Source organism: Drosophila albomicans, chromosome 3 (genome assembly GCF_009650485.2).
Source record: "Drosophila albomicans strain 15112-1751.03 chromosome 3, ASM965048v2, whole genome shotgun sequence".
Classification (NCBI taxonomy): domain Eukaryota; kingdom Metazoa; phylum Arthropoda; class Insecta; order Diptera; family Drosophilidae; genus Drosophila; species Drosophila albomicans.
The window spans coordinates 39,572,069-39,586,849 of record NC_047629.2 but is presented as its reverse complement, the minus strand read 5'-3'; the positions used below and the strand labels follow the sequence as shown (position 1 = coordinate 39,586,849).

Genomic DNA, 14,781 nt, shown 5'->3' with positions numbered 1-14,781 from the left:
AATTTCTTTTTATCGTTACGTATTTAGAATTGGGAATTGTAACGGAAGAATAATACCACAGTTACGAAATTTATGACGAATTCACAACTTACAACTGTGATGTCTTAATGACGTATTCACGTAAACATAAATAGCAACAAAAGTTACGCAAATATTTTACCATAAAGCTAATCGATTTTGTCCCTTCTAGTTTCGAGTCTTTCTGACTAACTCTTCGTTTAAAGTATTTTTAGTGTAATGAAAATAAAGAAATTTCTTCAAATCAGATTACATTCTAAAATGGAGAATGTTTAATCATAAAATCCTGACTTATAATTGAAATCACATTTCAACAATTTCATGAAATTTTAAATATCAGGATATCATTAGTAGCTGAATGATAAATTGACATTAATATAAATAGCAAATACCAAAGGGTATCATATATTAATTAAAATTCCTTTCTTAGTTCGTTTCTTATTAAGCAATTATTTCATAAAGTATCTTCAATACTTACTTCCACAAGTGTTAAGATACTCTATACTAAACATTAGTATATACTAAAAGCTAAGAAAAAAATACGTAAATTCAACTTTTACCCTTTTAATTATAATTATATAAAACTTCTGCTCTAATACTTTCAATTGGCTTACAGTGCAAATCGGTCAAAGCTCGAAAAAATCAATTTTGAGTTAATATTTTTATGTAGAAATTATTATTAACTGAAATTTTATATTGTGCCAAAGTTCCATCTTTCAATTTCCAATAGTATCCGAATGATTAATTTAACGTCGTGCAATCTAAAGTCTATCCAGAAGCAAACAATACAATTCTAGACTTCAAACTATTTTCGTCTCGCACACAAAATTTCAATCTTCAAGGCACATTATACCCAAAATTTCTTCAATCCAAAGTTTAGTTTCTAAGCATTTCGGCCATGTTTCTGATGAACTCATGAATATTATTGCCACACGTATTTGATGTGCACTCAATTGATATGCAGGCAACGTGTTGATGTTGAGCCCGAAGAGTTGTTGGATTTGATGATAACAAGAGGAGTTTAATGAGCTGGCAACATTTTGTGTGTGAGACTGGCGACAGGAAACGCGGCGTCCACATACGAAATGCCAAATGTATCTGGCAGATACGCGGCAACTGCGAATGCGACTGCGACTGCGACTTCGACTGACATTGTTAATTGAATATGCAGTGCATTTAATGTTGGCTTTATTAATTTATTACGCGCATCCGCTTAATGTGCGCAACGGGTTCGCTTAGCCAATCGGTAGCCAATGGCTGCTTGATTTGGCCATCAGCTCAAAGCTCTCAGCGTCGCTTTTGCTTTGGCTTTTGCAGCCAAATGGAGCCGTTAGATAAGCCTGCCAAGATTCGAGAGTGTTTCGCAGTGGCGCATCTGCGAATCACAGTTGCAGTTGCAGTTGCATCTTTTGCCATTTCCTGGCATTTTAATTGACTTGTTAATGGGTAGCATGCAACAGCAGCAGTAACAGTTGCTCTCAAGGGCTGCAGATGAATGGCTTTCCATGATCATCTGTCTGTCTTGGGCTACCTTTAACCCTCCTTTTGGCCCCTTTGCCGCATGTGGCATGTGGTATGCATAATTGAGCACGCACGCACCCACAACTTGCAACTGCAACTGCAACTGTCTCTGGGCGGTAGCTGCAAACCTGCAGAGAGATGTAGCTCTCCTCTGTGGCGTTATCTGGCCTGGGTAATCTCGACTCTCGGCGGCGCTTAATCAGCGCCAATGACAGTTGCAGCAACGCCCAACGCGAGCTCCCAAAGAGCTCCGTTGCAGTCTCCGCTAATGCAATTTCGCTGATTAATCACAATAATTTGTTGTGGGATTAGTTAGCGCAGTCATAAAGGAAGACTCCAACTCCAACTTTAACTCCGTACTCGTCTCGTATGCATTGCAGATGCGTTTACATATTCGTCATACTTTCGCGCTACTATTAAGTTTTGCCATTATTATTATGATTGTTGCATGTGAGCCTGCCGTTGCTGTTGATGCTGCTGTTGGCCAACAAAAGTATGTCAAATTGCAAACACACGACAGACACGCAGCAACAGCAACAACAGCAGCAGCAACCACAAAAGATACGTAGATACTTGTGTACTTGTGCGAGTATCTCATAGATAAACGGCTCCTGGATCTTCAATTTCATTTAATAATTTGCGGAAATTGGCATTTAACAATTTGCAGCGCCTTGTTAACCGCTTGCTGCTTATTTGATTTTTGTCGGATTTCGAATTTCAGTTTTCAGTTTTTTCGACATTTTTCACACGCTCCTCCGCCTCAGGAGTAAAAGATATATGTGTGCGGCCATTTATCAAAAAAGCTAACTTGGCTGGGGCCAAAAATTGAATTTTAATTGCCGACGAAAAGTTAATGAGAAAAGTGAAAGCAAGGTTAAAGAAATTAAATACAATTTCGTTTTTTTCTTTTTTGCGATTTTTCAATCGATTTGCAATACGCGCTGAGCAGCTGAGAGCTGCCCATTGATTGCTCCATTGATGGCTCATTTCATTAGTTTTTCATTCAAAAGTAGTTCAGCGATAAGACTGACGCATTGACTGACTGACTGACTGAAAGACTGGCTATCTATCTGCCTGTCCATCCATCCATCGAACTCTTAACTGTCTGAGCTCTCTAGCTCTCTCTCTCTCTCTCTCTCTTCTATCTGTCATATCGCGATCGCCGCTAAAATTATACTAAAAACTTACTCTAAACATTTAACACCAACACGCTTTCAATTAAAAAGCCCCTCGATGACAGCTCCCAATTTTTTATTGCCGCTTGAAGTTGAGTTGAATGCTCTAACTTGTTTGCCAAGCATTGTTAATTTGTCATTGCGCATAACCAAAAAGACTTTGCACAAATAATTGGCGTGGGAAGACGCACAATGTCTATAAATACATTTAATGATTTATTTAACATCATTAAGTTATGATTATGTTGTAACGCACAATTTGTTGCGTCAATTGCGATTTTACACCTGTGATTGCTTCTTTTGTTTGCAATTGTGTTTTGGCATTATATGTTGTAATGTTTTTTAAGCTCTCAATTATCATATGTTGCTAACATCATTCATTTTAAAATAAATTTAATAGTGTTGAGAAACAGTATGTTATTATTGTGACTTTAAGTAAGTTTATAAAACATAGTAACAAGAAAAAATAATTTAATGTCTATAAAATTGAAGACAAAAGATAAATTCTTAAATCAAGAACTAAAACTCTATACATAGTATTGTTTCTTATAGATAGCCTTTACATAGAGTTATCAGAAACTTTTTGATACGGATTCATTATATGGAATTTATATTTTTATAATTCAATTTGAAATAAACAAAGAACATTTTAAAATGGAGGTTATATAGACAACAACCGTCACAGACGACCTGTAATATTTCATCTTATTAAACTGAAGTACAAAGTAACTGAGTAACAACTGCAAATTAATTATTTAGTTGATTAATATTTATAATGAATTGCTTGCTAAGTATCCCATTATTTTCCAAAGGTAAAAACAAGAATATTCTATAACATATTTAATAACCAGTTCAGCTCATTAAAAGGTTTTCTGTAAGACTCCTTAATCACATCTGTAGTAAGTTTATTAGGTTAGCCAGTAATAAGTTAATCATTGGCTTTATGTTGACGATCAACTTGATTCCCAAGAGTGTGTGAAGAAAAGTGTATTTGTTGTGCGGTGGCCTTGATTTGCTTAATTAAATCAAAACGTTTATGTAGTTGGCTAACAAACCGCAACTAAACTGAGCCAAACACGAGCTTCAAGCTTCGAGTTGCAATTCCAAATGCGAATGCGAATACGAATGCGAATGTGCTACGTCGCCACCTAACAAATGTCGCTGTCGTCCATTAGGCGCGCATTCAAACAAGGTGCGAAAAAAGATGCCGCCGTCGCCATTTTGTTGGGCTGCAGTAAGAGAGTTAATAGACAAGGGGAATACAGAGAAGGGGGAATAAAGACAACTACAACATCAACAGCAACAACAACGACGACAACTACGAGTACGACGACAACGACGACATTATGATGCGATATGCGATATTATATCTAAATTGTTGATCGGCTGCATTACTCGGGGCGGGTTGCGGGGCCAAGACAGAGCTCCAGTTATGGCCACAAGTGTTTGCGTTGGGTGTTGCTGCTGCTTTGGCTGCTGCTGCTGCTGGTGAAAGAGTTGACGCGTCTTGGCCGATAGCTACATGAAGATACCGATAAAAATACACACAAACAAATAAACAGACAAACAAACGAACGCTGACGGTGAAATTGGATTTGTTTTTGGGGCTGTGGCGCTTTCTTTGACTCCATCGTTGTCGTCGCCATCGTCTTGGCTCGTTTCTGTTTCTTTCTTCAAATTAATTTGCGCGCGCTGTTGGCGGCGGCTTTTGTGCAATGAAAACTATGTTTAATTGTTTCGCGCCTTCACAATATCCCAGAAGCAATAGACGCCGACAGCAGCAACCATATTATCTCTCGATGCCAACAGGGAGCTGATGAGCTGACCACAGTCTAAATTTGCGAGCAGCGACAAGTTTGTGGCGCGGAAGCAATGCGCAGCTTATTTATGGCCTCTGACATTCGAACCCCAAAAGTCGCTGAGGTCCCGTGGAATGTGGTGGCAAAGCTTGACTTGGCTTGCCTTGTCTTGGCTTGCATAACTGCAGCTGCAACAGCAGCCAATGAGGCAGCAGCAGCAACAGCATTTGAGAACGGGCTAGAATTTCGGTCAGGCAGCGAAAACTGGCCATGAAATATGAAGGCTTATTTAGTGTCGACAGTGCCGAGAAGAAGAAGTTTTGCAAAAGGAAGACGAAGACGAAGATCAAGACCGAGTCCAAGACCGAGACCAAGACCTAGACCGAGTGAGACCCATTCACAGTGGCCTGACTTTGGCATTAATAATAGCCGCGTGTATTAACCCTCGCAGCAGACACACATCTTCGCTTGGGATGTGGGATCTGGGATCTGGGACTCGATGGTGGTGGTGGTGGTGGACTCGACTGCCGCAAGTGCCGCCAAGTGCTGCAACCGGTTGATGCATGCAAATTCGCCACGCGAACAAACAATGCTTCAGCTTCAGACTCTGCATCAGTCTCAGCATCATCACAGCTGCAACTTCATCCGCTGCCTCTCTGACTCTGACTCGCTGTGTGTCATCAATGTAGACGTTAATCATACGCTTAGCTTGGCAGACATTGAGTTGCCCAAGGCAGTGCAAGTTGCCGCCTAGAATGTCTGCATCTGCATCTGCATTTGTGCATAGTATTTATTGAATTAACCAAGAGAAGCCCCAACACACGACTTGACTCGGCTTGACTTGACTTGACTCTCCTCATTCTCTTCTTCAGGTGGAGTGACAGCGAACAAAACGTAATTGTTGTTCGGCGGCGACATCGTTTGGGGCATGTCAAAATGTAACTGTCGTATTGAGTTTGACATGTTTTTTAACACTAATTTTACACGCATTTTTAGAAATCGTCAACTTCATCAACAGCTGTCATCGTTTTTTCCCCTCTCTCCGCCGCCTTTCGAGCGTCGCGTCGCGTCACGTCCGTTCCGTCTTTGATTCAGACGCGATAAGCTGCAGTCACTGTCACTGCCACTGCCCCATGTTGCCAGTGTTGCACTTGCTGCTGCTGATTAAAGCGGCTTTTCGCCTGCATGCAATATTGTCACCACATTAACGTCTTGGCCTTTTGTGGCCACAATTTATGGCTGTTGTTGCATGTTGCGTCTCCCATTCCCGAGTCTCTCTTGGGGGATTTCGGTTTGAAGTTTTTTTTTTTTGTTTTTGGGTTTAACTATGAGGCGTGTTTATTATTTTTTTGTCTTTGTTGTTCGTTGCATTGGAAAGTGAAAAATAACTAAAATTGTAATCTCCTTTTCGCGTCAAATAGTTAAACGAAAATTGCTTTATTATACATACGTCTCATTGTAGTTCACCAAAAAATGCAGCCGAGCGTGCCACAATTTCAGTTTCAGTTGCAGTTGCAGTTGCAGTGGCAATTGCAGTGGCATTCATTCACTCACTCAGTCAGTCAGTCATGAGGGTATTTTACATTATTTTTTTATTAGTGGGAGGGGCTGCAAATTTTTTTAACGATGCTGTTAAAAGCATGAGCAAACTCTCAAATTTCCATTTCATTTAATAGCTTACTTATTCCAGATTCCACATTTCCACTCGCATTTCAATCGTAAAAATCCTAAATTAAAAATTTTTTTTTTAATTTTTCTTTATTATTCAATAGGTTAATAAGGTGTCGTATTAGCTGTACATGTTTTAATGTGCTTTTGGCTGAAAAGCTCGACATTCTCTATTTGCAAAAGCTTGCAGAGCTTTTGCGGAATTTATGTGATTTATTGTTGGAAAATATAATTTACTTTCAATGTTTTCAAAGCAAGTTGTGAAATTCATTGAATGAAAGTGAAAAAGTGATAAAGTTTTAAATTATTAATCAAAAAGAAATCAAAAACAAAACAAAAATGACAGAACAGTAAAGAATAATGCGTATTTAATATATTTATCAAAAGGATTTATACATTTAAAAGAGAATTTGGAAATTAACCCGTAGTAAGTAGGCGATTTTGCCTATTCAAAAACATGATTTCCATTTTTTTAGTGAAGAATCTGAAAAAACAAATTACAGAGATATTTAAAAATTAACAATAAAAACAAGAATAAAATAATTATTGCAAATAATAAAAATTAATGTAGAGAAATTTTAGCAATTTCAAAAATCCTAATTTAAAAAATACACAAAGTTATTACTATTTTTACTTTCTTAAGGAAGACTTCAAAAATTAATTGTTTCATAAGGTGTCTTAATATTTATTGTGTATTCGCAATGCGAACTTCGCTTGTTGTTTTTTGTTTTTTCACTTTATTTATTTGCACTTTGATGTCCCACTGTAAAATATTTTTATTCGCAGTGGTCACAGTTTGCGCATTAGTTTTTATATATATATTTTTTATTCGAAAACATAAAGCCATAACTCAAAGGTTAAATTTGTTTTTAATGTGCTTTCGTGTTGTTACGGCTTGGCTTGCAGCGTGTTTGATATGTTTCCACTTAAAGTGGCAAGATACATGTTTAATGTCTCACTTGCCGTACACACAACATTCCACCCAGTTGCTTCACCCTGAACAGAGTTCGAGAGAGAGAGAGAGGGAGATAAATGCAGAAAGAGAAAGAGAGAGAGGATCAGGAGTGAAAGGGAAGGGGCACACTTATCGTCATCGCTATAGTTTCTGAGTAACTGCCATAAATTAGTTGGCGAAATGACTAGACACGGCCGTTAAAATAGCATAAGTAAAAAATAAAAAAGAAGTGGAGATAAGCAGCTGTGGATAAGGCGAGAACACGGCATGAGGAACAAATTAACCGAACATCAAATGAGACACTCCGCGAATGTCGGCAAAATGTGGCAAATGTGGCAAATTGTAAATGGGATACGCATATCATTTAAGACGTACTTTGAAATAAATTACACACGGGCCAGAAGAGACCACAGCGCGAGGCAGAGACAAATGCAGACACAAAACACAAAACTTAAATCCCCCCCTCCCCCAATAGCTCTCGGAATTTTCTATGATAGTAAACAGCGACAACAACCACAGCAGCAACAACAACCACGACAACAACAGAGCCAACAACTTTGTTAAGTGTCAAAATAAATTCGATATTGTGGCTTAAAAAATGTTTATGGCTGTGAGATAAATACGCGACATTTGCGTAAATTACACGACAGCAGCAACAGCAGCGGCAGCAACAGTTGCTATGGACACCACTGGGAGCAACCACGCAGCAGCAACAGCAACATAGTTGTTGCAACAGTCTGGTTGCTAGGGATGTTGTTGCTGTTGCTGTTGTAGGTGTTGCATGTGTTTTATGGTGCATGCGATCAACTTGTTAAACTGTCACGTTAAATTTGCGTTTTATGTCACAGCAATGCCAACAGCAAACAACTGCAACAGCAACTATTCCGACAGCTTCTTCTAAGATGTGCCGATCCACAGTAGAGTGCAGTCAACTCCCCCTGCTGCGGTTGCGGTTGCAGTTGCTGTTGCAGCGTTATCAGCAGCCACAGGCAACAAAAGACAACATCCGCTGCCAGTGGCAAATAGAATCAGTTGACGCAAGAAATATGTAGTCAAGCTTATCAGAGAGTGTATGAAGGAAAGAAGAGAATAGCAAAAGATAGTCAGTTTCTTCTTATTTACTTAGCTAAGCAAATTGAAGAAGGCAACTGCAATAGCAACCTCAACAATTGCTGCCTGCTGCTCTCCAAAGTGGACATTTATTTGCGCTAGCTAATTGTTTTGATTTGATTGAATTGAATTTCATTTCGATTCGTTTTGTTTTCATTTTCATTTTTCATTGCCTGCCAAATGCAGAGCAGCGCACTGTTCGTGAGCAATTGCTGACTACGATGATGATGATGATGAAGTGCGATTGCCAACGACAACCACAACCACAACGACAACGATTCCTCGTCGCTGGCCAACGTTGTGAGCAACAGTTGCAATTCAGCGCTGTCTCGGGCATGTTGTTGTTGGCGGCCCGCTTTTAATTGTTATCGCATTCTGAGCTCGATTCGCGCAATGATTACTTTCCCCACCTCCAGTCGATCCCCCGCCTCTCGCTCTCGTTCGCCATCACCGAAAGAAACAGCTGGCAGCCAGCAATTGGCTGCCCAAATAGCCAACTATGTGAGTGAGTCATCATCGCTTTAACGTGCAACCAACTGAGACTTCAAGTTGAAGTTTGAAACTTTTGTTTCTATTATGGTTATTTTCGTTTGTTTATCGCATCATTCGATGATGATTTCACTTGCAACCAGCAACCAGCAACAAGCAACGACAACTTCAGCTTCTTTCCGGCTGCAGTCTTATCGCCTGTCATTAAGCATTTCATTGAACCAGCGATTTAGTAAATCAATTAATTTATTTATTATTGACTTCTGCCTCTATTGACGTCTGCGTGTACGTGTGTGTCGGTGTGTGTGGCAATCGTTGAGAAACAATCTCTCAAATGGCAGCGTCCAATAAAAACTAAAAAAGGCCTTGCGCACCGTCATGTAAACAATGCTAACTGCTGAGCCGGCTCTTAAATACAGGGTGTGTCTGCAACAAAAAGTGCTGTGCAAATTAAAACAAATAAATAACAATTCACAAATTCATATGATTCAAAATACAAAATGACAAAGACTTAAAAAAATGAATGCGTAATTAAAGTTTCTATAATGAAAACCATAAGAAACAAGCTATGGAAAATGCTCAAACAAAATATGAATACAATCAAAAAATCGATTATATCATTCTAAAATTTGGTAGTCCAATTAAATTGTTTGAATTTTTGTTTGAAATACTGGCAATAATAATATGATGTGATTCAATTTGGATATAATTAATTCCTTACGTAAAGAGCTGCAGAATAAATATATCAAACTTATAAATATATAATAAAAAAAGAAAACATAGAGAAGAGTAGCTCAACAAAATTTAAGAACAGAAAGAACTCTTAGAAAAGCAGATCAAATAAATTTGGCTTGAAGAAATACTGCTTATTAAATTGAAGTGATTTGTGGTTCCCACTTAATTCAAAATTATTCATAATTTTTTTTAAGTAATCAAATGATTTCAAATATGAGAGTTATTTTTATATTTACGTATACTAATCTTCTAAAAGTTCTTCTTATTTTTAAATTTATTTGAAAATTTTATCGTTTAACAGTTCTAAAGAACAGTTCAGATTCGGTTTCCAATAAAAAGTAAATTTAATACAATTCACTTCAATTTAATAAGCGTAGTTCTTAAAATCAAATTTATTTAATTCTTGAAAAACAATATATTTGTATTGATTTGAAAGAAAGGCAGTTGCACTTTAAAACATTTCCAATTAATTCTTAATAAGCTACTCCCCAGAGGGAATTTTTGAAATCGAAAAAGGCAACTCGATCATCAATTTCAATTAAGCGCATTGGCAACACCCTGTATATTACTCGCTCGGCATTATTCGTGCATATGGCCAAGTCTGCCATATCTGATGAGCATGAAGAGCGCGATTCCAAGTCGCAGTCGGAGTCGGTGCACAACTGAGTCGCTGTCTCTCTCTCTCTCTTTTGCACTGCTGATTTGCGGCATACTGTGAAACTGGAGCAACTGGCAGCATATTCATTCATTGGGGAGGACGCATAGACATAGTTTGTGGTAGCGTAGTCGTAGTCGCAGTGGACGTGGACATGCCCCCAAAAGTGGCTGGGGCACATTATCGCAAAGCCAAAGATCGGCAGAGACAGAAACCAAAAACGGAAAGTGAATGAGACGTCGGCACACGCTGGAAGCTAGTTACTTAGTGCAGCTTCCCCTCTCTCCACTCCCTCACTGCTTCCTCCCTGGGGCCATAAATCGAACTAGTGCCCGTCCCTGGCCCATAATTCGTCGCATCATCGATTGTATCAATTCAATTGGACGCAGCAGGTGATTAAAAATTGGTTAGAGCTACAAAATTATCAATGTGAGATCGTTGATTGGCTCGTGGTCGTTGTTGTCGTCGTCGTCTCTGTCCTCTCTGTTGTTGTTTTCAATACCTTTGGGAGCTTAGCGTTTGTAAAATACCCGTAGAGGAATCATTTTATTTGATTTGTGCCCGATTGCTTTTTAATTTGTAAAGTGGAGGCTAATTAGATCGAAGCGTCGATCGTCGATTGTCGATCGTTGTTTTGAATTTCACTTTTCATCGTTGGGAAATTTTTTTTTAGGGGATTGGACCTTGAAGTGGGCGTGTCCACAAAGCGTTTGAAGGTTCCTCGCTGATCTCAATCTCTTTAATTTTTAGGTCACCTCTTGGCTGGCCAGTGACGGTGCAGATAATTTGCAAAAGTTTGCACAGCTGCAGCTGGACAACGAGGCAACGCTCAAGGCGCAGGAACTGGAATTTGAAAAGTACTATTTCATAGCCAGGGTAAGTTGGGACATTTGACTTAAATCATACTCTTCAACTAATATATACTTTGTCCTGGCAGAAACACTTGGCCAAGGGACGTGACCTGCATTTGGCGGCCAACAAGATTGCCGTGCTCAGTGAGAGCGCTCACAATCTGAAGATGGCGCTGGATCAGTTCTCCGACAAGCTGGAGAAGACACGCGAACGCATCGAAGGCGGCGCTCGACTGCTGCATCTGCTCACACAGCATCAACGCGAAACTGCGGCCCTGGACGAGCTGCAACGTTTGGCCGAAGAGCTGGGCGCCACGACGCTCATCGAGAAGCATCTGCCGACCATGCGCAAGACCAGCTCGCTGCCCACAGCGAGCAGCACGCCAGGACCGACGACTGCGAAGCGTGGCAGCTATCGCTGCAGCTCCGGCAATGGCAGCTCCTTCGATGGGGCAACCGGCGCTGGTGGCAGCAGTCACTGCAGTTGCTGGCGCGAGAGTCGCAATCTGGAGGATATGGATGAACCAGAGGAGGAGCATGACAACGATTGCGATGCCGATGCTGATGGCGAGGAGCAGCAGTCAAAGATTGCCGATTCTGGGGTTGGTGTCTGCGACAATTGCGAACGCAATCCGAAGCTGGCGCGCATCTGCTCCTGTCAGAGTCTCAACGAGAAGAGGTGAGTTAACGAACGCTAATTCCAAGCATCGCCATGCTAAAGTGTAGGACTCTTCCTTGCAGTCACGATGAGCTGCTCGAGGACGAGTGCTTTGACCGCCCGACGAAGCGCTACATGGACATGCATTCGCCCATGGAGGCGAATGCCCATCTGCAGTGCCATGCCTCCAGTTTCGAGCTGACCACACTGGAGGAGCTCAGCTGTTTGGAACCAAAAATACAAAAGTAAGTAGCAACAATATTTTATTTAATGAGGCTACAATTTATTTGAAAAACTTTACAATTTAAAAGGAACCTTGTGATATTCCGTTAGCAACTTGTAAATAATAAAATTTGGTGATGTTATCTTAAATATTCTCTATGAAGTAGGAGCTAATATAAGCTGATAGACAAACGAACAAAAGGAGGGGAAAAAACCGATTCAACAAAAAATTTCATTTTTTGTGGGACTAGCCAAAATTATTACTGAGTATTGTGCCACTATAATTTGTTTAACTCTAAAATCTGGTATTTTATGTAAGCTACAAGAGGTCCGAATATATAGAGTGCTATTTGCGAAAATAATAAAAACACCTGAAATACATTTTGCTGGCGAAATTATATTAGATTTTGTTAAGTATTGATTTTTTATGATAGACCAATATCTCTGCAATTATAATGTAATATTTCTGGTTCATATTCTGTTGAAATTTATGAACAGCTTTGCTTTACAATGGAGTAGAAAATATCGCTTATTTATATTTGCAAATAAGAATCGAAATCTTAATTTATTTTCAAAACTCTGAACTACCATTTATCTTTACTTAAATCACATTGTCATCCACAGAACGCTTCTATTGATCATGCGCGAAATGATTGGTACCGAACGCGACTATGTGCGCTCCCTCTACTATGTCATCGAGAACTACATCGACGAGCTGCTGCGCGAGGACATCCCTCAGCCGCTGCGTGGTCAGCGTAATGTGATCTTTGGCAACATTGAGAAGATCTTTGAGTTTCACAATTCGCACTTTCTGGGCGAACTGGAACGCTATGAACGCAACCCTTTGAAAGTGGGCGCAGCTTTCCTGGAAATGGAATCCAAGTTCTATCTGTATGCGCTGTACAACAAGAACAAGCCGAAGAGCGACACGCTGCTCAGTGAATACGGCAGCTCGTTCTTTAAGCCAAAGCAGCTGCAGCTGCAGGACAAAATGGACTTGGCGTCATATCTGCTGAAGCCAGTGCAACGCATGGGCAAATATGCGTTGCTGTTGCAACAGCTGGTCAAGGCCGTGAAGAGTGTGGAAGGTGCAGCGTTGCAGGAGATTGCTGCCGATGTGGAGGAACTGCAACGGGCCGAGGAGATGGTCAAGTTTCAGCTGCGCCACGGCAACGATTTGTTGGCCATGGATTCGCTGCGCGATTGCGATGTGAATGTGAAGGAGCAGGGGCGATTGCTGCGGCAGAACGAGTTTCTGGTGTGGCAAGGACGCGGAGGCAAGAAGACGCTGCGTCAAGTGTTTCTCTTCGAGGAGTTGGTGCTGTTCGGTAAGGCGCGACGTTTTCCCGATCACAAGGTAAGTAAATGTCTATAAATGCTTTCAATATGATGTTGACAAATTTCTCCTACAGAATTTGGACATTTACATCTATAAGAACAGCATCAAGACTTCGGACATTGGACTCACAGCGCACACGGGCGATTCGACGACCAAGTTTGAGATTTGGTTCCGCAAACGCAAGCCGGACGATACTTGGACACTGCAGTGCATGTCGGAGGACATTAAGAATGCCTGGACCGAGGAGATATCGAAACTGCTCTGGAAACAGGCGAAGCGAAATCGAGGTGAGTATTCATTGAACTGAAGTAAAGAAATTGTATGTTAAATTTAAACTTTTCTTTCAGAAATTCGCCTGGCAGAGATGTCCTCGATGGGCATTGGCAGCAAACCCTGCCTGGACATACGTCCCAGCCACAATCAGATCAGCGATCGCTCTATACCGCTCGCTCAGCTAAACAAAAGTACGTATACGCCGTGTAAGCCACACACACTGTTTGCTAATTACTTTTTCTTATAGCACCGAAGCTGCGTCATGCAGAGCCTGGCAAGGGCAGCATGCGACGTCCCAATTCGCTCATCTCGGAGAGTTCGCTGTCCAGCGGCACCAGCACCACGAGCAGCTCCTCCATCAGTGGTGGATGCTCCTCCTCTGTCCACGACACCGTCACCCGCCACAGCCTCAATCTCAACTTTGGCAAACTGAGCAGCAGCAGTAATGCTGTTGGAAGTAGCAACCTCAACAACACCTCTGCCACCTTGGAACTAATCAACGAGACGCAAGCGTTGAAGCTGAGCCACAGCAGTGAGGCAGACAACCGCATGAGTGCCAGCACCAGCACTCCCTCGTATGCTGGCAACAGCCACAACAGCAACAGCAACACCAACAGCAAGAGCAACAAGCGTCAACACAAACGATCCACGACGATTGTCAGCCAGCTGTCCATGGGTATAGAGCTTGACTTGTGCTACTTCTTCTAAGGCGTTTACTTGCTTTTAGTTGTTTTGTTTATGTTTAGTTTTGTTACTTGTTTCTTTGTTTCCGTTTGTTTGTTTGTTCCCACTGTATATATACACACTCCTTCAGTATTAGTAGACAGACAACACACACACACAACACAATCTGTATATACCCCACTCACCCATCACCTGTCACATTCACGATCCCCGCCTAACTAGTATTTGTGTTCCCTGCATGTTCTTTTGTGTCCCTCAATTGCTGTATGTTAATCCTACGTATTATCAACTAAAATATGTTATTGTATATTGTGTATTCAGAAAGCGGCATACTCTCCGATATATCTGTAACGCCGGATCAGGAACATACACACTCGGCCATGGAGCAGCTGACGGGCAGCCGCGGGAGCTGGTCAACGGCATCGGGAACAGCTGCATCGATGGCCAGCACCAGCAACTCGACGGTCATATTGCGTCGCTACAAATCCTATGCGCATGCTGCCGAATCCGCCGAACCAGAGATCAATAAATAAAACAATTCTCTAGCGTATCGTATTTCGAAGAAAACAAACAAAACAATGTATAGCTTTAGCAAAAAAAAAAGAAAAAACAAACAACAAAAAAAGAAA

At 40.9% G+C, this 14,781-nt stretch overlaps 1 protein-coding gene across 1 annotated transcript in view; it reads left to right on the top strand.

Moving 5' to 3' along the window:
* LOC117567274 (uncharacterized) overlaps positions 1–14,781 on the top strand; it is a 58,932-nt gene extending 44,151 nt beyond the window's left edge. Inside the window, 8 exon segments of the mRNA XM_034247137.2 lie at positions 10,876–11,001; positions 11,063–11,655; positions 11,718–11,879; positions 12,481–13,213; positions 13,269–13,482; positions 13,543–13,659; positions 13,716–14,144; positions 14,474–14,781. Of these exon segments, the coding sequence (XP_034103028.1) occupies positions 10,876–11,001; positions 11,063–11,655; positions 11,718–11,879; positions 12,481–13,213; positions 13,269–13,482; positions 13,543–13,659; positions 13,716–14,144; positions 14,474–14,685 (2,586 nt within the window). The 3' untranslated portion in view covers positions 14,686–14,781.